The 24,666-nt window shown below is 42.8% G+C and overlaps 1 protein-coding gene across 3 annotated transcripts in view; it reads left to right on the top strand.

The window, feature by feature from the left end:
• The window catches only part of LOC140117746 (TRAF family member-associated NF-kappa-B activator-like), a 70,597-nt gene that overhangs the window by 31,069 nt on the left and 14,862 nt on the right, over positions 1–24,666 (top strand). The window contains exons 2-5 of one of the 3 annotated variants that reach the window (XM_072134767.1): positions 10,970–11,076; positions 19,503–19,609; positions 21,622–21,743; positions 23,570–24,090. In XM_072134767.1, coding sequence (XP_071990868.1) covers positions 21,632–21,743; positions 23,570–24,090 — 633 coding nt within the window. In that variant the 5' untranslated portion in view covers positions 10,970–11,076; positions 19,503–19,609; positions 21,622–21,631. The remainder of the gene's footprint in view (positions 1–10,969; positions 11,077–19,502; positions 19,610–21,621; positions 21,744–23,569; positions 24,091–24,666) is intronic. The other 2 variants (XM_072134766.1, XM_072134768.1) reach the window with 2 other exon arrangements.

Below are 24,666 nucleotides of genomic sequence, written 5' to 3'. Positions count from 1 at the left end.
AACCTCAAGCCGGGAATGGTTGTGTGTGACAACGGCCGTAACCTGGTGGCGGCTCTGCAACTCGGCAGACTGACACATGTGCCATGCCTGGCCCATGTGTTAAATCTGATAGTTCAGCGTTTCCTCAAGACATACCCCAATCTGTCTGATTTGCTCACGAAGGTGCGCCGCATCTGTGCGCATTTCAGGAAGTCCAGCCCAGATGCTGCCACTCTCAGGGCAGCGCAGCGCCGCCTCCAACTGCCCGCTCACCGACTGTTGTGCGACGTGCCCACGAGGTGGAATTCAACACTGACCATGTTATCCAGAGTTTACCAGCAGCGCAGAGCGATTGTAGACTGCCAGATGTCAACTTCCACCAGAACTGGTAGTCAGGTCAGTCAGCTTCCTCAAGTCTACAATGAGGAGTGGACGTGGATGTCTGATATCTGTCAGGTGCTGAGTAACTTTGAGGAGTCAACACAGATGGTCAGTGGCGATGCCGCCATCATCAGCCTCACCATCCCGCTGCTTGGCCTGTTGAAAAACTCTCTGGTCAGCATGAAGTCGGAAGCTTTGCGCTCGTCACAAGAGACAGGGGAAGAATATTCCCTTGTTGATAGCCAAAGCACCCTCAGGTCTGTTTCTCAGCGCATATCGGAGGAGGTGGAGGTGGAGGAGGATGAGGAGGAAGAGGAGGAGAATGTTGGTGAGACACAAGAGGGGACCATTGTTGAGTCCTTTACTGTTCAGCGTGTATGGGCAGAAGAAGAGGAGTTGGAGGAGTTGGAGGAGGAGGAAATGGACAGTCAGGCCAGTGAGGGGAGTGAATTCTTACGCGTTGGTACTCTGGCGCATATGGCAGATTTCATGCTAGGCTGCCTATCCCGTGACCCTCGCGTTCAAAGAATTTATTCCAGCACCGATTACTGGGTGTTCACTCTCCTGGACCCACGGTACAAGCAAAATCTTTCCACTCTCATCCCTGCAGAGGAAAGGAGTGTGAGAATGCATGAATACCAGCAGGCCCTGGTGCACAAGCTGAAACAGTATTTCCCTTCTGACAGCGCTAGCGGCAGAGTGCGTAGTTCTGCGGGACAAGTAGCGAGGGAGAGTAGGCGAGCAGGCAGCTTGTCCAGCACTGGCAAGGGTACGCTTTACAAGGCTTTTGCCAGCTTTATGTCACCCCAGCAAGACACTGTCACCTGTCCCCAGTCTCGGCAGAGTAGGGCTGATCTTTACAGAAAGATGGTGAGGGAGTACGTAGCTGACCATACCATCGTCCTAAATGATCACACAGCTCCCTACAACTACTGGGTTTCAAAGCTGGACATGTGGCACGAACTGGCGCTGTACGCCTTGGAGGTTCTTGCCTGCCCTGCCGCTAGCGTCTTGTCCGAGCGGGTTTTCAGTGCAGCTGGTGGCATCATCACCGATAAGCGTACACGCCTGTCGACTGACAGCGCTGACAGGCTGACGCTTATTAAAATGAATAAAGGCTGGATTTCTCAGAATTTCCAATCTCCACCAGGTGAAGGAAGCTCAACCTGAATAATTGATCCACTCCTCCTCCTCCTCATTTTCCTCCTTCTCCTCCTCTTTGTACAGTAAAGCAGAGGAAAATGGCTATTTTTTGACAGGGCCCACTGGCTCTTGCTATAGTACTTCATGCATTTAATTTTTCTGGAGGGCCACCTACCCGGTCCTCTGTTTGAAACAATTTTTGTGAGTGCCACATACAGGCACTCAATCTATTCCATTTTACTGCAGGGCCACCTACCTGCTCCTCTGGTTTGAAACATTTTTGGGACTGCCACATACAGGCACTCAATCTATTCCATTTTACTGGAGGGCCACCTACCTGCTCCTCTGGTTTGAAAAATGTTTGGGACTGCCACATACAGGCACTATCCAAATTAAATTGTCTCCATAGCAGCCTCCACACGTTGTCTCCATTGCTACCTCCAAAAGTCGTCCATATAGCTGCCTCCATACATCGTCCCTTTATCAAACGAGGTGTGTCAGGCAGAAATTTGGGTTGTTTTCATGGATTCCACATCAAAGTTGTTAACTTTGTCGCCACCCTGCTGTGTTATCCACAAAATATACTGGCAAACTTTTACCATTTAGGGATATTATTTCAGCGCTTCTTGCGCATCTGTTTACATTCCCCTCACCCGGCATATCCTAAACTTATAAGAACGCTACTACACTTGATCTTATACAAAAGGTTCTTAGAAGTGCTGTTTGGGGAGTAGCCTAGAGACAGGGGCTTGAATTGGCGAAAGCTCGCCTGGCAGCGGAGCGCCAGCTCCATGCGCATCATGCGCTTCTTGCGCATCTGTTTACATTCCCCTCACCCGGCATATCCTAAACTTATAAGAACGCTACTACACTTGATCTTATACAAAAGGTTCTTAGAAGTGCTGTTTGGGGAGTAGCCTAGAGACAGGGGCTTGAATTGGCGAAAGCTCGCCTGGCAGCGGAGCGCCAGCTCCATGCGCATCATGCGCTTCTTGCGCATCTGTTTACATTCCCCTCACCCACCATATCCTAAACTTATAAGAACGCTACTACACTTGATCTTATACAAAAGGTTCTTAGAAGTGCTGTTTGGGGAGTAGCCTAGAGACAGGGGCTTGAATTGGCGAAAGCTCGCCTGGCAGTGGAGCGCCAGCTCCATGCGCATCATGCGCTTCTTGCGCATCTGTTTACATTCCCCTCACCCGCCATATCCCAAACTTATAAGAACGCTACTACACTTAACTTGGTGCAGGCTGGGACCGAGTCTGACCCTGGGGCTGGTCATATACTGCCGACGCAGAGAATTGCGGGGCCTACCTCGGTCCAGGTCTCAAAGGCCTACTATACCTCCTCCCACCCCTCCTCCACCTCCTCCTCCTCCGAATTACCATCCGTGGGCATGGCGCCATCAGTCGGTAGCTCTAGGCACAGCAGCAGTGCCGTCGCTAAGCGACAGCAGGCGGTGCTGAAACTGCTGAGCCTAGGCGATAAAAGGCACACCGCCCAAGAGCTATTACAGGGCATTCCACATCAAAGTTGTTAACTTTGTCGCCACCCTGCTGTGTAATCCACAAAATATACTTGCAAACTTTTACCATTTAGGGATATTATTTCAGCGCTTCTTGCGCATCTGTTTACATTCCCCTCACCCGCCATATCCTAAACTTATAAGAACGCTACTACACTTGATCTTATACAAAAGGTTCTTAGAAGTGCTGTTTGGGGAGTAGCCTAGAGACAGGGGCTTGGATTGGCAAAAGCTCGCCTGGCTGCAGAGCGCCAGCTCCATCCCAAGATCCAACTAACATAGTTGCAGCACCTTTAATCTACTACTAGTTCACTGCCTCCATAATAATAATAATAATAATCTTTATTTATGTAGCGCCATCATATTCCGTAGCGCTTTACAAATCATAGGAAACAAATACAAATGTATTGTAACAGAGCACAACATTTGTATGGAACAACAGGAGTGAGGTCCCTGCTCGCCAGAGCTTACGGTTTATGAAGATGATGGGGTAACACGAGGTAAAAGAATATTTAACGGTCAAGCCATTCTTCTTAGGGAATAGAACAAAATATAATAAATGGAATTGCTGTCGCTTGAACCACTCAGCCGTCATCTTATATACCAGGTCCAGGGTGAATGGGACTGCAGAGAAGTCTGGTGCCTGTTGGTTGCTGGATAACAGATGGGAGGACGACACAGGACGGGTTAGTAGAAGAGTTAAAACTTCATGCAGTTAATGAGTGTTATAGGCTTGCCTAAAGAAATGGGTTTTAAGAGCACGTTTGAAACTTTGGAGGTTAGGTATTAGTCTGATAGTCCAGGGCAGAGCATTCCATAGAATTGGTGCAGCTCTAGAGAAGTCTTGGAGACGCGAGTGGGAGGTCCGCACTAGGGTAGAGGTTAATCTAAGATCACTGGCGGATCTAAGAGCACGGGTTGGGCGATAGACTGAGATAAGAGAGGAGAGGTAGGGGGGTGCAGCATTATACAGAGCTTTATGGATGAGGGTTATTATTATTTTAAACTGTATTCGAAAGGAGACTGGCAGCCAGTGCAGCGACTGGCATGAACTGTAAGCATACATGGTCCCCTTATCAAACGAGCTGTGTCAGGCAGAATTTTGGGTTGTTTTCATGGCTTCCATGTTAACTTTGTCGCCACCCTGCTGTGTAATCCACAAAATATACTGGCAAACTTTTATCATGTACCGATATTATTTGAGCGCTTCTTGCTCACCTCCTTTGGTTCCTCTCTGACACCCATTGGTTTGAAGCCTGAGTCCAATTAGGGTATGTCGCCATGCCACTCTCTAGCCTGCTGCCGCTGCCTCTGCCTCTGCATGCCGTCCCCTATAGTGTCAGGGTCAATTATTGGATGTTTTACATGCTATCTAGCTTCATTCTGTCACTCTGTCATGGCCATGCTGTTGCCCATAATTTCAGCATAATGGTGCGATTAAGCAGCCTCAGAGGCATCCATGCATGCTGCCCCTGCTGTTTCCTGTCCATTTCCGTGGTGTTTCCATCCTTTTCTGAGGTTCCCAGGTGTTTGGCCAAGCTTCCCTGTGCAGAGCCTTGGTCCCCTTGAAAAATGCTCGAGTCTCCCATTGACTTCAATGGGGTTCGTTATTCGAGACGAGCACTCGAGCATCGGGAAAAGTTCGTCTCGAATAACGAGTACCCGAGCATTTTAGTGTTCGCTCATCTCTAAATGTAACCTGTATTCTAGCCAAGTGTATTTATTCCATTTTTATTTCTTAAGACTTCTCGAACAGTCATGACTGCCACAACCTCTGATGATTCAGCTCGAGAACCTTTCCCATTCCCTGCAGGCAGAACAGGGTACGACACAAAACCTGTCTACTGAGACACGTAGAATGATGTAGCCTATTTCCGACACCGTAATCTAGATTAGGATATGAATTACATTAGCTTTAATAGACTGTGAAACCAGTTTTGCAACATTTCTATCAAACCAGTGAGTGAAGGGAAGGGCAGCCGGGTTCATGGGAATAATTGGTTATAAACCGTCAATGGCACAAAGTAATTAAGAGCTAATGCTCATCATGACAGCCTCATTTACCGGCTATAAACAGAGCGTCAGCTGTCACATATAGAGCCTGTGTACTGCTGACAGCTCCTGCACATTACTCCTGCTTGTAAAGGTAATTATTACGGTTATCACATTGTTCATTATGCAATTTACTACTAGAATCTTTAAACAATGGACAAGATGGGGTTTCGCTTTTTATAATGTGGCCTAACAAAGTTAACATGACTAGAACATGTGATAACTGATGTTCTTCCAAAGCCTTCTGCTTTCTTGACTTCAGCCTTAAAGGGGTTTTATTTTTTAATAAGGATAGGAATGAAATCTTTTATTGAGAGGAGGGAGGGGGGGGGGGGACGGGTCTGTGCAGTGGTCAGACTGCTTCAAAGCTCCAAAATTACCAGACCAAGGGGATGCAAGTCCTAGCCTCAAGTTTAATATTCATGACAGTACAGGGTTGCCAGAAGCAACTCTCTTCTATGCTGAAAGGAAAACAAGCTTTAAGAATAACACAAAACAAACCAGACATACTCACCTGCGCTCCTCTACATTCCGATCCTGGCGCTGGTCTTCTTTAGAGTTGACACAAAGACTTGTAATTAGCACGGAGCACAGGGAAAAGATGTCTGGCGTTCTGGGCTGCTAATTATGCATGCCCTAGCCACCTCCCTAGGAGCATCGGAGAGGGAGGTGCAGGGGTTTATTTATCATAGGTCGGCGGCCTGGCGTGGAGGTGATGGAAAGGGGAGAATAATTGCAAGTGCTATCTATAAACCAGAAGTTGCATTTATTACAGGGCTTATACGCTCACTGGCACATAAGTCCTGATAAATGCAAAAATGAATGAAGAGGCGGAGTGGCACTCACCAGTCATGAAAGCAGTCTTCTTTATTCATGTGTTCATACAGCGAGTACACAGGGGGGCACGCAGTGCCGCTGAGCTGATGGGCCGTTTCGCGCCAGCCGGCGCTTTCTCAAGGCAGTGTCATTCCCAAGACTTGTCATTTTTCGGGAGTTAGAGCACAACCACAGTGAGACAGCACATACCTCCGCATCTACCCATCCATTGCTCCTGCTTACCGCTGGCTGTCCGACGGCCATTCTGGCTGTGCCCGTGGTGCATTTGTCTTTGTATTTGAGCCCTGATAAATACCCCTCTGTTTTTGGCATGTGCTAGACATTTTTCAGTAGCAAGAACACACCCTCAACTATTTCTATGGATTCATGCCTCAGAAAACTTTTTCATGAGACAGAAAACTCAGGGTTAGCCTTATACCTCAACACATTTTGGGTTGGGCAGTCTATTTCTATTATCAATGGTGCATGAGAGGACCTCCCAGGCTGATGACACACATGGTGGCCCCAAAGAGCACTGTTTGAGGCCCCTGATATGCATGTGTTTGTATGCAAAGGGACAAAACAAGACGTGTACTTACTTTCATTTATTTTATTTTCTCTGAGATGAACCCGTCCTCTCTGCTACTTGAGCTGGACTACAGAACAGCATCCTGCACCATCCTAGCCTACAGTATTATTTCATGTGATTTTGGTATGAAACAGGCTTTCCATTTAGCACTCCCAACCATACCCATCAGGTGTGCAAACACTAAAGGCCGCTAGAGCATATGCTAAAAAGAATCCAAAAAAGACAAAAAACATTTCCCCCCTGAGTGAACCTTTCTATTTTAGTTTAATAGAATGTATTATGCTACATGTTGTGCCTCAAGACGGCTTAATATTTCCCTCTGGTGGTGATAAGTAGTAATGTCAGCAATCTGTCTGCTGCTAATATTATATATTTATATATAATTCATATATATAATATACAGGCAGTCCCCTACTTAAGAACACCCGACTTACAGACAACCCCTAGTTACAAACGGACCTCTGGATATTGGTAATTTATTGTACTTTAGCCCTAGGCTACAATGATCAGCTGTAACAGTTATCACAGGTATCTGTAATGAAGCTTTATTGTTAATCCTGATTCTTATGACAACCCAACAATTTTAAAATCCAAATGTTACAGAGACCAAAAAAATTCTGTCTGGGGCTACAATTATAAAATACACAGTTCTGACTTACATACAAATTCAACTTAAGAACAAATCTACAGACCCTTTCTTGTACAAAACCTGGGGACTTCCTGTATATACACAGTATATGTACAGTACATATATACAGGCGGTCCCCTACTTAAGAACACTCGACTTACATATGACCCCTAGTTACAAACGGACCTCTGGATATTGGTAATTTACTGTACTTTAGCCTTAGGCTACAATAAACAGCTATAACAGTTATCACAGGTGTCTGTAATGAAGCTTTAGTGTTAATCCTGATTCTTATGACAACCCAACATTTTTAAAATCCAATTGTCACAGAGACCAAAAAAGTTCTGGCTGGGGTTACAATGATAAAATATACAGTTCCGACTTACATACAAACTCAACTTAGGAACAAACCTACAGACCCTATCTTGTATGTAACCCGGGGACTGTCTGGTATATCTTATCAATTAATTACTGTGATTTTCCAGTTTGCAAATAGGTTTCTGCATTTTTTAGATTTCTCTGGGGAGTTTGGCGATATGTTGGAACTGCTCATATCTGAAAGTGAAAAAGTGCCATGAGCTGCTTGGTTGTCATAAGGATAATGCAGGGGAAGTAGTATTAGTACAGTATAACCTATATATGCTTTTTGGGGTTAGGCACTTGCACACAGCAGAAACCTAATAATTCACAGCCAACCCCTTTACTAAAAATAGCCACATCATATGAATTTCTTTATAACTTGTATATAAAGCATTTAATCTTACATAAAACTGCTCTATATCAATTATTGTTTGCACCAGTCATCAGCACAACATCAGTTCTGCAAATCACTTCTCTCATGGCAAGTCCCATGGAATGGAGAAGATGTGTATGTGGCCAAAAACCCAATAGTGCGGTTTATGATTCCATTTTTATTCCAGACAACTGTATTATCCTTAAAGGGAACATATCCCCATCTTTTGAGCTTTTTACTGTACTAATAGGTTCCCATAGCACTGTATAAACTTATGTCCACCATTTTCTTACCTAAAAAAAATCAGCTCTTTCTATAAACAGTATGTCACGCCTGCGCCTGCTGTCTCCTGTATCCATGCTGGTAGGATTAGGAGACACTGAGTTTTTCGTCATCCTGCAGACAGTCTGAACTAGGTTCCATGGCTGTCTGACTCGATGTCTGCCACACCCTTCTCTAATTCTGTCTTGCAAGAGTTAACACTGTGGACCTGTAATTGCTTGCTCCTTCCACCTGTGGCAGGGCCTAGGTTCCCTATAAGTGTCCAGTTTAGCTTTGACTCCTTGCTGGTGAAACTGCTATCTTGCTGTGTCACTAGCTTCTCTTGCATTCTCTGATTTATGGTTTCTGATCTCTTGCCTGTGTCTCGACTTCTCTATTTGCATTGTGATTTGGTTATTGTTATTCCCCGCTGTTGCCGCCTCGGATTGTATACCTCGCTTTATTGTGTTTGTTTGTCTGTATTGTTACCCAGGGGGGTAACCAATGAGTAGGTAGGGACAGATTGGGGGTCTCAGTACCAGGGCTGTGTCCTACCTTTACACATTAAATCACTTTTTAATCTTACCTGGCAGCTTGCCAGAACGAGCAGCAAGTCAGGAGGAGGGGTTCCTTTTTCTCCAAGTCAAAGTGTCCCTCCCATCTTAGCTACTCCTCCCATGCTCAGTGATCCAGGTCTTCTCCTAACTTCTCATACCTGCACATAAATTGTCAGTGAGCATCGCATCCTTTGCATGACAGATGCGGTAAGTTTTTTGCGTGGGTGCGAGAATTCAGCAGGAGACCTGGATGACAGTGGAGTAGGGGAGGAGAAGCTAGGAGTGAGAATGGGAGGGGTGCTTTGATTCGGAGGAAAAAGAACCACTCTCTATGACTCTCTTCTCCTTCTGGTTGTTAAGATAAAGTAAGAATAAAAGTTATTTAATACTTATAGAAATTATAGATTTTTTGGTAAAAAAAAAGGATGAGTATTAGTTTGCTATGAGAACCTGTCCATAGTTAAGGAGCTCAAAAGGTGGTCACGAACCCTTTAATGATGTCTACAGCAAACATATGGGGCAGGGGGTGTTTTATTTCATCCCTCCAGAATTCTGTATGAAGAAAGGCATTTGTGATATTTTGGGCTCATCTGCTCTAAACAAAAACTTTTTTAATCTTTACACCAAGAGTTTTAAAAATGTTGGTATGGAAGTGGTCGTGGTTAGATTCTTAATTTAGATTTATAAACTGAGATCCGCAAAAACCATCACAATCTCACCCCTGTAGAGGACTGTAGACAGGCAGATCAATTTGTTAATTTTTCTAGCACCAAATAGAATGAAAATCTTTTCGTATTCGCTTTGGACCAACCAATGTTGCTTCAATTGTTGTGGAAATTGGTATATAACCCCCTCTGGTCTCCCAAAATACAGATTTAAATTTTTTTTTTTATAAAAAAAGTCCTATCTCAATTCATTCATTTTCTACAAATTATATCATAAGGGATAGGTTTAATGTCAACCCAAAAAATAGTAAAAATTAACGAAACGCGATATGACCTTTTCATACAAAAAAAAAATCTGTGTTTTAGAAGTCTAGAAGGGGTTATATGCCAATCTCTAGAACAACTGGAGCAATTTGATTCAAACTTAAAGAAAATCTACCATTTGATTTAATGCATTATGACCCAAACATACCTTGAAAATGCTGTAGCTACATTGATGCAAAAACATATCTTGTTTAATCCCTGAGCTGAGGGGTTTTGCTGAAAAAACAATTATAACATTCAGGATCTTGGTAAAGCTGGATTGCCTTCAGCCTGCATATTAAAACGGAGTTTCCTAAACTGTCCAGACAGGACTAATCAACCTGAGCTGGACTCATACACAGCAGCTGTGGGATGATGCAGCAATTGATTACTTCTGTCTGTCAGGCATAACAAAGTGATTACGTCATTCTCTGGAGCATTGCATACTTAATGTAAGGGGAAAAGTGTCAGGCCACGCAAAGGAGCAACAGAGCCTCATTATCATCATTTTATAATCGTTTTTCGAGCACAACCACTCAGCTTGGGGATTAAACAAGATATGTTTCTGCATCAGTGTAGCTACATCATTCTCAAGGTATGTTTGGTTCATAATGCATCAAATCAACATTTTATAATCGTTTTTCGAGCACAACCACTAAGCTTGGGGATTAAACAAGATATGTTTCTGCATCAGTGTAGCTACATCATTCTCAAGGTATGTTTGGTTCATAATGCATCAAATCAAATGGTAGATTTTATTTAATATTTAAAAAAAAATTGGCAAAGCTTGAATCTTGAATGATTCGCTAATCTCTACTCAGGTGTATTAAAATGGCACAGGTGTTGTAAACACAACAGTCTTCAGCAAAAGAATTCCTTCCAGTGTATATGTACTGAACTTAGATATTACAGAAACCTTCTGTATTTTTGGCCGTTCACTGAAATGCAGAAACGGACTGGTAACATTTAATTGTCACAATCATAAATCTCTTTCTTGCCAGTGGAGTTCCCCTTTAATTGCCTATTTGGTCAATTTATTAGAATGGATTTTTTCAATGTTTTTCTTATGTCCACTTTCCCACTGTTCTTATGAAGACTCGAGTGAATCCATTTTACTAGTAATGTTATCAAGAATATGTTCAAGTTTCCTGTTTTTGTGGGGGTTGCAGGTTTCATGTTCAGTGTAAAGAAGCTGGGAATTTCCCCGGGTGCCGTGGACTGATCACTGAACAGATTCTAGAGAAGCAGCAGATTTACAGCAGGTTTACAGACAGAGCTGCACTGCACGTAACACTCTGCCTATATGAATTAATGCAAATCTTTTTATCGCCCAGCTGCTCCTGGTGACATCTTCACAGAGAATTTCCCCTCAATTTCTTCTTTCAAAATTTTTGCAAGACATGTAAGAAACTAACATTTCTGACATTGGGTGATCTTTGAGGTAAGTGTGATTTAATTATCAAAGTTCTATAGATCCATGGGTTCTCATCTTGTCTCAACCTGTAACCCTGTGTACACCTAGTATGCCGTAAGTATAGTTGTAGCAGCCATAGCCGCTCCCATGGGGCCCATATGTTATGGGGTCCCTATCAGGTGCAAAATCATTGGTCATTTTTGGGGAATAAGAAAAGGTTGATCAGTTTACTGTAGCTAATTTTGGGGTAATTCAAGATTTTTTTAATTAAAAATGATTAAACACACTATAACTTGTTTTACTTATCAATATATTCAAATGAGGGCTTATATTTTGTGGGATAAATCTTTTATTCATCTTTTTGTGTAACTGCAAGGTAAAAGAAGAGGTTCTGTAGGTTTGTTCTTAAATTGAATTTGTATGCAAGTCAGAAATGTATATTTTATAATTGTAGCCCCAGCCAAAAATTTTTTGGTCTCTGTGACAATTGGATTTTAAAACTTTTGGAATGTCAGACCCAGGATTAAAAATGAAGCTTAATAGCAGACACCTGTGATAACTGTTATAGTTGATCATTGTACCTAAGGCTAAAGTGCAGTAAATTACCAATAGCCAGAGGGCTGTTTGTAACTAGGGGTCGCCTGTAAGTGGGATATTCTTAAGTCGAGAAGCGCCGCTACATCATTTTAGTACTGCAGTAACACATCTTTATAGCTGTATTATGGTTTATACACATTGCTTTCCATTATTGCTTCCTTTAGTCCTAGAATAGTTGGTAAGTCAGTTGAACGTTAACAAGTCTTTACTCATAAACTGATGACCTTGGCCTTCCACCGCTTGCCCATTCTTCTCACTTCACATATCAAGAAAGTGGAGCAAAACCTTTTAATAGATGTATATTTTTAAATTACCTAATATCCTGCCCCCCACACTTACACATGCATTACAAAAACATGAGGTAAAGTGGCCAACCTTTGGGGCCATTGTATTGGTAAATTTCACCTAAAGTATGATATTGTCATTCCCTGCCCCGTCTTTATGGCTGACTGGCCTCTATGGGGCACATTTACTTACCCGTCCTGAGCGCTATCCCCGATCCGATGCGCCCGATATCCTGCATGTGTTGCTTCCCTGCTCAGTTCCGCCGGAGTTCACCTTCTTCTTCCTGGTGCTTGTAAGTGCATTTCTTGCGACACAATTTAATTGTTAAATCCTGCGCTTAGTACGAATCAGGCGGGCCGCCGACCCTCCGCCCCCCCCCCCCCCCCCCTGATTTGTGTCACATGAAAGCTGGCGCCAAAATCTGATCGGGTGCAACAAAAAACTCTTCTAAATGCGGCGCAAATTGGAAATCGTCGGAATATCCGACGACAGTGCGGTCTGCGGACCCTTAGTAAATGAAATGTGTTCTACATCTGGGTTTATAGCTCTCAGAATTAACTATACAGTCACTAATGGTCAAAGCATTCAAGAAAATTTAATGTAGAGAAGTTTTACTATAATAGTTGAAAAAATTGTATTCTGCACCAAGGTTATAAAGAATATTTTCTCTTCCATAGTCGGCTGTCGTTTGGAGTTTTCACTCCTATAGACCTGTTTGCATTCTTCAGAGTTATAATATTGCACTGAAGCAATTATAGAATATTTCACATTGCTTCCTCTTTGTCTTTCTGTGCTAAAAACTACAGTCTCCTACACTTAATCCACCATCCCTCATGTGATTGAAAAGGAACTGAAACTGCACAATGAACAGTTTTACAGTAAATTGTCTCTCAGTTACATAGATAAGACATTCCCCATGTTTTATGTAGTTAGTATACAGGCAATAATAAAAGAACAACAAGCACACTAAAGAACAAATAGCAATCAAGGTCCACAATGTTAAAGGAAAACAAAAAAGTAGACAGCACAGCATATATATTTTGTGGTGGCCAAAAGTGGTTTCCTATACTGGTGTATACCTGAAATGTAGAAACTATTTTGTCCACTGTTGGGATCCTATGGCTACATTTCGTCTGAGCACTTTAGTAGAGCTTGAGTGGCTCATCCTCTAAAAATGTTTCCATTGTTTGAAGGGAATTGATTCTTACAAAGAAAACACAGCCCCTTATTCTAGAATCTCCAACCAAGGTTTTATTTTGTTTATAAAGATATGGCCGCTATCATGTTGTACATAGATACATTAACCCCTATGGGACTCTTTTGGCCTTAAGGACGCGGCCCCATTTTTCAAATCTGACCTGTGTCACTATAAGTGGTTATAGCTTTGGAACGCTATGAGATATCCAGTGGATTTTGAGATTGTTTTCTCGTGACACATTGTACTTCAAATTTTGGATGAAATCTTTTGCGTTTAGTTATGAAAAAAACCAAAATTTGGAAAAATTCTTTATTCTCAACATTCTAAATTCTCTACCTTTGATGCAGATAGTCATAGCACCCAAATAAATTCATAACTTACATTTCCCAAATGTCTGCTTTATGTTGGAAAGGTTTTTTAAGATTCCACATATTTTACTAGAATGTTAGAAGGCTCAGAATTTAGGTATCATTTTTCAAATTTTTTGTAAAATCACCAAAACCTGTATTTAGATGGACCTGCTCAAATTCTAATTGACACTGAGAGGCCTAAATAATATCGAGACTCATAAATTACCCCATTATGGAAACTACACCCCTCAATGTAAGAAAAACCACTTTTAAGAAGTTTGTTAACCCTTTAGGTGTTTTATAGGGGTTAAAACAAAATGGAGGTGCAGTCTGCAAATTGTAATATTTTTTCACAATATATTCATTTTGGGTGGAAAATTAAACATTTACAAATAATAATAATAATAATAATAATTCTTTATTTATATAGCGCACACAGATTACGCAGCGCTGCACAAGCATGTCAAACTGTCCCCATGGGGCTCACAATCTAAACAACCTAACAGTATGTTTTGGAGTGTGGGAGGAAACCGGAGTACCCGGATACAATGAATTAAATGAAAAAAGGCTCCACAAAGTTTGTTACCCAATCTCTCCTGAGTACACGGATACCCCATATGTGGTGGTAACCTGCTGTATGGGCGCACGGCCGGGCATAGGAGGGAAGGAGGCGCCATCCGGATCAGATTTGCTATGTCATATTGTACAGGCTATAATTTTTTTCTTCTTTTAATGTGGACCTATAGGGGCTTATTTCTTTTGCCACATGAGATGCACTTTTCTGGTACGTAATTTTGGGGAATCTATAGGCTAATTGGTGAGATTTTATTAACTCTTTGTTGGTGGAGGAAATGAAAATCATCACTTTTTAGGAAGATTTTTATGTTGTTTTTTTTCTTGGCCGTTTACCATACCATAAAAATAGTATATTATTTTTATTCTATGGGTCGCCACGATTACAAAAAGACCTCATTTATATAGATTTTTTATTTTTTCCCATTTTTACTGAATAAAAATCTGTTTAAGGGCTTATTTTTTGCGAGAAGGATTGTTGTTTTTAGTGGTCTTATTTTAGAGTGCATAACATTTTTTAAATCACTTTTTAGAGCATTTTTTATAGGGTATTAATTAAAAATTATATTTTTTCGGAACGTTTTTGCATTTTTTTTCTACGGCGTGTACCGTGCGGGTCCAGTAACGATTCTGTTTTATTATACAGATTGTTACAGACGCGGCAATACCAAATATGCGGGTTTTTTTGTGTTTTTGTGTTTTTTATACTTTATTAAGTGTTTTTATAGGAAAGTGACATGTTAGGGGCTTATATTTTTATGTATTTTTTATTTATCATAATGTGTACTGTTTTTGCATATTTTTATACATACTTGAACTTAAACCAGTGATGCTCTGATCACTGGTTTAAGTCCAATACACTGCTCTACAATACTATTTTATTGTAGAGCAGTGTAATCTGTCTGGCATGCTTGCGCATGCTCAGACAGTTTGCAGTCAGACCCGGAAGGGGTCTGACTGCCAGGGAGACCGGGCAGCTCCGGGGCACATGCCAGTCCTCGGAGCTGCCCAGAAGTGGATCGGATCCTCCGGTAAGCGGCACGGGGGATCCGATCCACAGCGCAGCGCAAACACCCTTACACGCCGCGGTCATGCTTGACCGCGGCGTGTAAGGGGTTAACACCCACGATCGGAGCCAGCCGATCGCGGGTGTTAGCGCAGGCTGTCAGCTGTGATAGACAGCTGACAGCCGCTGCTTCTGGTGCCGGCTCCATTCGTGAGCCGGTGCCAGAAGCAGGACGTTATAGAACGTCCCTGTGCGCTAAGAATCTAGCCCCGGGGACGTACTATAACGTCCTGGTGCGCCTAGGGGTTAAGAACCATGGTCAGTACATAAATATTAATACCAGAACCATATTCAGTAAATAAACAAAGCACCAAAATCAAGCTCAGTATATAAATAAAGGTCTAAAATTGAGCTCAGTACATAAATTCAGCAACAGAATGAAGCTCTGCACACAAATACAGCACCAGGACCAGTCTCGTGGTATACAAAGGACTAGAATCATATATATTAATACAGCATCAGAACAACACTCAGTGGGGCAGATTTACTTACCCGGCCCATTCGCGATCCAGCGGCGTGTTCTCTGCGTTGGATTCGGGTCCGGCCGGGATTCACTAAGGCAGTTCCTCCGTCGTCCACCAGATGTCGCTGCTGCGCTGAAGTCCACCGAGGTCCGCTCCAACGCCCTGAAATTCACCGGCCTATAATTGGTGAAGGTGCAATTTTCACGACACATTTTTTTAAAAAAATGCGGTGTTTTTTCCGAATCCGTCGGGTTTTCGTTCAGCCACGCCCCCCGATTTCCGTCACGTGCATGCCGGCGCCGATCGCGTGTGCCAAAATCCCGGGGCAATACAGGGAAAATCGGCGCAAATCGGAAATATTCGGGTAACATGTCGGGAAAACGCGAATCGGGCCCTTATACCCGATCAAGAGCTTATACACTCACCGGCCACTTTATTAGGTACACCATGCTAGTAACGGGTTGGCCCCCTTTTGCCTTCAGAACTGCCTCAATTCTTCGTGGCATAGATTCAACAAGGTGCTGGAAGCATTCCTCAGAGATTTTGGTCCATATTGACATGATGGCATCACACAGTTGCTGCAGATTTGTCGGCTGCACATCCATGATGCGAATCTCCCGTTCCACCACATCCCAAAGATGCTCTATTGGATTGAGATCTGGTGACTGTGGAGGCCATTTGAGTACAGTGAACTCACTGTCATGTTCAAGAAACCAGTCTGAGATAATTCCAGCTTTATGACATGGCGCATTATCCTGCTGAAAGTAGCCATCAGATGTTGGGTACATTGTGGTCATAAAGGGATGGACATGGTCAGCACCAATACTCAGGTAGGCTGTGGCGTTGCAACGATGCTCAATTGGTACCAAGGGGCCCAAAGAGTGCCAAGAAAATATTCCCCACACCATGACACCACCACCACCAGCCTGAACCGTTGATACAAGGCAGAATGGATCCATGCTTTCATGTTGTTGACGCCAAATTCTGACCCTACCATCTGAATGTCGCAGCAGAAATCGAGACTCATCAGACCAGGCAACGTTTTTCCAATCTTCTACTGTCCAATTTCGATTAGCTTGTGCAAATTGTAGCCTCAGTTTCCTGTTCTTAGCTGAAAGGAGTGGCACCCGGTGTGGTCTTCTGCTGCTGTAGCCCATCTGCCTCAAAGTTCGAAGTACTGTGCGTTCAGAGATGCTCTTCTGCCAACTTGGTTGTAAGGGGTGGAGATTTGAGTCACTGTTGCCTTTCTATCAGCTCGAACCAGTCTGCCCATTCTGCTCTGACCTCTGGCATCAACAAGGCATTTCCGCCCACAGAACTGCCACTCACTGGATGTTTTTTCTTTTTCGGACCATTCTCTGTAAACCCTAGAGATGGTTGTGCGTGAAAATCCCAGTAGATCAGCAGTTTCTGAAATACTCAGACCAGCCCTTCTGGCACCAACAACCATGCCACGTACAAAGGCACTCAAATCACCTTTCTTCCCCATACTGATGCTCGGTTTGAACTGCAGGAGATTGTCTTGACCATGTCTACATGCCAAAATCGTGTGCCCGAGATGCTGCATCTGTCGCTTCCCCGCCGAGGTCCGCCGGAGTTGACCTTCTTCTTCCCGGCGCTTGTAAGTGTGTGTCTTGCGATACAATTTATGATGTTAAATCCTGCGCGTTGCCGAATCCGTCGGATTGTCCCCCGATTTGTGTCGCGTGAAAGACGGCGCTGATGTGCCAAACTCCGATAGCATGCGCCAAAAACCCCTGTTAAAAATGCCCTCCGTTGACCCTTAGTAAATGAGCCCTATAGATGTGATTGCAAAAATACTTAATGAAAACAGTGGAAAACATACAAGACCCCTCCCTTTCAGCACTGTGTGCTTATTTTGAGCTGCTGCATCTCCTGTTCTAGACTTGTCAGCTCATGTAGTGCTCAAGTCCAGGTCACCACTCCAACCAATCACTGGCTTGAACGGTGACCTCTCAATGTGTAGAGGTCTCTGGAAAGACTAGGATTGGCTTCAGAATTGACCAGTTGGAGCAGCTACAATTGGATGGCTGGTGCTGGAATGGAAGGGTCATGTAGGTTTATGGCTTTTACTTACATTGACACATTGATGGCTTTAAGCAGATTTTACAACCCCTTTAACTTTCCTTTGAGCAGAGGAATTTTGGATCAGAAACTGTGGTACCTTGCATACTAATGTTTCTCTGCCCACAAATCATAGATCTTCTGTCCATTTTTGCGGCCAGTGGGGGTTATTTATCATATGTCGGTGCTCGATGGCCCTGCAGCTGTTCTCAACTAGAAACTGATGAACGGGTTAAAACACAGCCCAAGGTGCATACTACCCTGTTTCCCCAAAAATAAGACCCGTTCCACTGACACCGCCAATGCGTAACGTCTGACGAGGATTTGGAACTGCCGCGATTCACTAAGATCGTGGGTCCAAATTCCTGCATGTGTCCGCCGGAGTTCACCTTCTTCTTCCCGGTGCATGTGAGTGCAGATTTTGCGACACAATTTGGTTTTTAAATTCCGCGGTTTGTCCGAAGCAGTCGGGTTGTCTGACGTCCACTTCCCCCGATTTGTGTCGCATGCAAGCCTGTGCCGATGTGCCACAATCCGATTGCGTGCGCCAAAAACCTGGTGCAATTCTGGGCAAAAAATCTGAAAAAATCACTAAACCCGATGGAAATGCGTCCGGCGGACCCTTAGTAAATGTGCCCCAGTGTCTTATCCTAAAGAGGTCTAGGTGTCTTATTTTCAGGGGATGTCTTATTTTTCCATGAACATTTATTATTGAACAAAAAATCTACTTCTCTAACATCCTTATGACTCTCTAAACTCCGAATTTCATGCTGTATTTCTTGTGACTCCATTTCTATTAGAATAATTTCATGTTTAGTAAAAGCACTTCCCATTAATGACCCTTCTTATCCTGGCAGCTGCTGGTATCACATTTGCAGCACAACAGTCAGTGATTTAATTCCATGAATTGTTCCCCATGTCACAACCTTCTGCAGCATCTAAAAGATTTACTAGTACTGTTGTATGGTCTGGGGGTAGCCGCCGCAATGGCTGCCGCTAGGTCTTATTTTCAGGGGAGGCCTTATTTTAGGGCATATATGTGCTGCTTATGGAAAACCTAGGAATACTGTTTCGAGAGAACCATTAGACTTCTACGTAACACCCAGTTTTATTTGACTCTCTCACAGTAATTATCCTCCAGGAACAAAGTGCAATACGTGGCTGTGAGCTATTTACATAGCAATTTACATCTTGTGCCGTACTGATGTTGACTTTAGAACACAAAGTATACAAATGCACTTCCTAACATGCACACACAAAGCATGTATTGTCTCACTGTACAAGCTTATTAAACCATTAGGAGTAAGATGATGTAATATCATGAAATACGTTGATACTAATTAGTTAATTCTTCAGCCATAGCAAAGTACATGGAAAGGACCCATATCAACGCATAACTAAACCTTTAAAGCAATTTAGAATTTTTTGAATCACAGCCTGGCAAGTAGTGGAAACCTGGCCCCAGATTCCTGTTATTACATCCCCGCTTAACAATTATTGTACTGGTAATACATATCTCCTAACCTTTATGGACTCAGTCCATCTGTCCCGGGCAGTGTGATTTAGCTTCTGTGGGAACACTGTGACCTGGCTACTTTGGGGGCGCTGTGACCTGGCTACGATGTGGGTGCTGTGACCCCGCTACTGTGACCACATGGGGGACACTCTGGCTTGGATACTGGGGAGCAATGTGACTACTGGCTACTATGGGTGCACTGTGTCAATTGGCTAGTGTGTGGGGAGACACTTAATATATTGGCTACTCTAGGGGAAAAGTTACTATGTTGGATACTGTGGGGGTATAATAGTAATAGTAAGTTTGTATTAATCTGCAGAAATGAGTTATGGCTGGAAGAAGATGAGGTTGCAGCCAGATAGAAAAAAGAAAATAAAAGAGCAATCTTCCAATAAAAAATATCAACTGTTAGAAACCAGATTTACAGTAAGTTCTGGTATTACCCATGAGCTCACAATTCGGGAGCATCTCCTCTGTGCTTTGACTCCTCTGTTATTTTCTCCTTTTAGGGGCAGCTGATTCTATCATGTTTGGTGCATGAGGCGTATATTAAAATGCTACATATACATGCTACTTATATAGGTTCTCCCATATTTAGATCCACCTCAGTTTGACTATATACAGCCTTAACAGCATTAACTTATCCCATATATATGGTAGATCCCTCCCATTCTATTATATTAAGAAGCCCTCAAGTTCATTTATATACAGCCTCACATATAACCACTCCAGTTTATTTATACTATATATAGCTATATATGTTTAGGTTAGTTACATACAGTCCCCCCTCCTCCACAGAATAAAAAGTATCTGGCCCAATATGAATATACACAGACACCCCTAGTAGATCAGTATCCGGCCCCATATGAATATATACAGACACCCCACCACCACCACCACCACAGTATAAACCGTATCTGGCCCCATATAAATGCATATAGACGCCACCCCGGTCCCAGTATAAACAGAATGCAGCCCCATATAAATATATATAGAGAGCCCCCCCCCCCCTTCCCTGTATAAACAATATCTGGCCCAATATAAATGTATATAGACCCCCCTCAGTATATACAGAATCCAGCCCCATATAAATATATGCAGACCCCCCTAGTATATACAGTATCCATCCCCATTTAAATATATATAGACCCTCCCCGGCGTAAAAAGGCCATATAGATATATAGAAGCCCACACCCCCTATCCCTTATATCAGTATTAGGCCCCTTGTCCATGAAAAATAAAAAAAAACAGCTACTTACCAGCAGGCAGGGTGCTCCCATGCCGTGCGGCTACCGTCTTCTTGTGGCTCTTCTGTGAGCCATGGCTCTGCTCAGAGACACCGGCTGCGCGACGTCATCATCCACCGCCTGTGTCACTGCATAGTACGGATCGATCCTAGCAGCCGGAAAGGCGCTGCGTCTCTCTGCATGTAAATCGCACTTGTGTTTTATAGAGACAGGTGCGATTTATTTATCTGTTGGGTGATTCAGATGACAACGAGCGCCCAAATCACCCACTTTAGAGCTGCAAATTTTGCCGCTCTCCAAGGGGCTCCACAATCTGCCGCCTGAGGCGAGATTTTCAATATATTCAACTGCATAATGTGAAAGTATTCATCTTTGGTTGAAAAAAGATGTTGTTCATCATAGGTCTACCAGATTGGAAGTGGACCCAGAGCGCATCTTCCAATTGTAGTTGGCAATGAAACATTTCTGTGTTTTATCTACTGCACATATAGAAAAAATCATTCTATAAATTATAATAATAAGGCCTAGTGAAATTTTTTTCAAGCTCAGAGAGAAGACATCCCCTGAAAATAAGACCTAGTGGCAGTTCTACAGTTCTACAAGAAGTGCTCATATAAGCAAAGGGCTAAACATGAGAGATTGGGTCCAATAGTTCTAAGAGAAATGAAATTCAGAGTCTGGTCTTTAAATAAAAATGTTGCTTTTTGATCATAAATACTGGGATTGTTAATTGTACCACTGCCTGTGTAGTGTGCGCCAGATTAAGGATTTCTGATGCACGTTCTTCATGAATACGGTGCTCCCTGCACTGCCCTGATGGAGGGCGCCACTCTGTTTTTGGTTCACCTTTAACATGGGACATGCAACACACTTCTGTGAAACTTTGCATGATAACTCTGGTGCATGGTCCAACTGAGCACTGGAACGACCCTTCAGTGCAGAAATTTGTGTTGCATGATGAATAGTGAAGTCGTACCACAAAAGGGGCACACACTTATGAAATACCTGAGCAAGCAGTTTGCACATGAAAGAATGTACAAAGTTTGCCAGAAAACTGGCACACGCCCTTAGTATATGTGCCCCACTGTCCTATTTTCGGTACATAACAGAAACATGCTCATCAGTGTTTTGTAGAAGACAATACAAAAGGACATATAGCTACTTGTTATGTTGCCTTATCTCCTTTGGTAGGTAATGGAAGATGGAAGATGCTTTTCTGGATCTGTACAAAGAATTTAAAAAGTTGCAAATGATCTGCTCAAAACAGGGCGAACTTCTGCACAAGCTGCTCTCTAAAAAAGAATGTGCTAGCGGTAAGAGATAATGATATTTTGTTATTTTTATTCTTTATTTCTTATAAATAAGTAGTGCTACATGAGAATTAAAGGGAGTCTAAAGACTGTACAAGTAAGAGCGTGTGTAGAGCACTCAAGTTCATCTTTCCTGTTTTTCAGCAATTAGTTTGATATGGCTGAGTTCTCTCCATGTTTGTGTAGGTTTGAATGTTCTCTCCATGTTTGTGTAGGTTTCCTCCGGTTCCTCCGGTTTCCTCCCACACTCCAAAACATACTGGTAGGTTGATTAGATTGTGAGCCTCAGGGGGACAGGGACCAATTTGACAAGCGCTGTGCAGCGCTGTGTAATCTGTGTGCGCTATAAAAATTAAAAATTATTATTATAATAGCCATCATGGCTAATATCAATGCTAGAAGCACGTCACATACAATGGGGGTCATTTACTAAGGGCCCGATTCTCGTTTTCCCGACGTGTTACCCGAATATTTCCGATTTGCGCCGATTCTCCCTGAATTGCCCCGGGATTTTGGCGCTCGCGATCGGATTGTGGCGCATTGGCGCTGGAATGCACACAACGGAAATCGGGGGGCGTGGCCGAACGAAAACCCGACGGATTCAGAAAAACCGCCGCATTTAAAATAAAAAAATTTGCCGCGGAGCTTGCACTTACCTTCACTAGGAATAGGCCGGTGTACTTTAGTGCGTTCCGATGCTCTTCAGTGCAGCAGTGCCACCTGGTGGACGGCGGAGGAACTACCTTAATGAATCCCAGCCAGACCAGAATTCACCGCAGAGAACGCGCCGCTGGATCGCGAATGGACCGGGTAAGTAAATCTGCCCCAATAATGTGTTAACAATGGTTCAAAGCCGATGCATGGACCTAGGAATATCATCAGACTCTAATGAGTCTCAGAATTAGATGCAACGCTGCATAGGGTTGTGTTCAAACAAGCAGCTTTAGCCTCAGATGTGATTCCTGTAGCTATAATGTATAGTCAGGTAGTCAGCAGTTCACCTGTATGGATACATGAATAATAATTCTTTTATTTATACAGCGCTGCACAGAGCTTGCGAAGAGTCCCTGTCCCCAAACGGATACCTTCAAAGGGCCAAGTTACAGAAGGTGTTACTTAGGTAGAGAGTAATGACACTGTATCTCCTGGTAACTGAACATAGGTCAAGCCATGTGAATGTAGACTATATGAGAAGGTTACTATAGGCAGGAACAATATGTGGGGCAGTGGTCTGTAGCACTCAGATGCAACCACCAGGTGGCAGCATGCACTCATTTTGGCAATAGAGTGGAAAAAGATACCAAGCAACTTGAGGCACATCTGGGTGTAGACTAAAATAATCATCCAGGATTGTTCGTATTTTACGATTTTTACTGTTTTTCACATGTGATTTGATACATACCTTTTAAAGATAAATATTTAATGTTACGTCTACATAATCTACATATGTCTATGATAAACTTCAGTGAAAGAGTTAACAGGTTTTCAAGGCTAATAATTGACACAAATTAAAATAGATTGATTTTAGGAATGGAACAGGAAGCAAACGGCTCCTGTGAAATGGCTAATGTGAGCTGATAGCGGTAATAACCTATTCGGACCACTACATAAAGACTGGAGCTCTCTACTTGCTATCTCATCCTCAGTTTATCACAACAGGGGAGCTGATTTGTTGAGGAGATGGGTGTTGGACCCCTAGCAATCTGTTGTTTAGTACCCAGTCTAAGGATACAATAATTTATTAATATTTTTAGTACAGAAAACCCCAAAATAGACATTATAAGTCATTATAGGGTTGGATGCTGGTAACATATTGTCTCATATTGCAGAGATGCCTGTTTCGAAACCAATCCAGTGCACTGACAAAGGAGATGTGTGCTCCGAAAGTCCATTCTTCAGGTTGAAAGGTAAAGAAGATCAATGTATCGAAACTTCTAAGACAATGGCCGATAACCTGCTAGTACCTGCAGAATCCAAAGAAAACTGTAGTCGGTTATCTGATTTAGCTGTACAGTTCCCACCATACAATATCCCGACCACTGTGACTGACAAAGAAGAGGCTGCCGTAGGTATGTCATGTGCAGACATCCCCCCAGCAGGAGTAAACGCTAACTTTGCTATGCTTATCAAAGACTACTCTTCAAAATTTTTGGATATGGACAACGTTGAAGATAAAAAAAGCTCCGAAAAATTCTATAGTGACTTTTTGACTCCTTTGAATATTGATGGTAGTGTAAGATTATTGAACGTGTATGAAGAAGATATAAGCTTCCTGCAGTCTTATGACATATCGTTTGAAGCATTTTTGGAACCACAAAAGGTTTCTAATGGAGTAAGGGGACCGGCTAAGGTAAGGAAATCATTTTTTTTCTATTCATGTTGTATCCTTAGACAGCATAAAACTGGTGCTTCTTTGAAAATCAGAGGAAATATCTCTGGGGTCAATCCTTACAACTACAAGCGGTCCCCTACTTAAGAACAGCGCACTTACAGACCACCCCTGGTTACAAACAGACCTCTGGATGTTGGTATACTGTACTTTAGCCTTAGGCTACGATGATCAGCTGTATCCGTTTTCAAAGGTGTCTGTAATGAAGCTTTATTGTTAATCCTGATTCTTATGACAACCCAACATTTTTAAAATCCAATTGTCACAGAGACCAAAAAAAATTGTCTGGGGCTACAATTATAAAATATACAGTTCCAACTTACATACAAATAACTTAAGAATAAACCTACAGACCCTATCTTGTACGTAACCTGGAGACTGCCTGTATTGAGAACATGTAGACACATATAATCGCTAGTTTTGAAGCAATCTATGAGAAATAGACTTTACATCCTAAACCACTAAGGTTATCCTCTGGAAAACCTCTGGGGCACTAGTTAAATAGGGGTCTACCAAAAGATCCACTGGTACTCTGAT

The sequence above is a fragment of the Engystomops pustulosus genome, chromosome 2, assembly GCF_040894005.1.
Source record: "Engystomops pustulosus chromosome 2, aEngPut4.maternal, whole genome shotgun sequence".
Lineage (NCBI taxonomy): Eukaryota > Metazoa > Chordata > Amphibia > Anura > Leptodactylidae > Engystomops > Engystomops pustulosus.
Note: the sequence above shows the minus strand (reverse complement) of the source record. Positions and strands in the feature narration are given on the sequence as shown.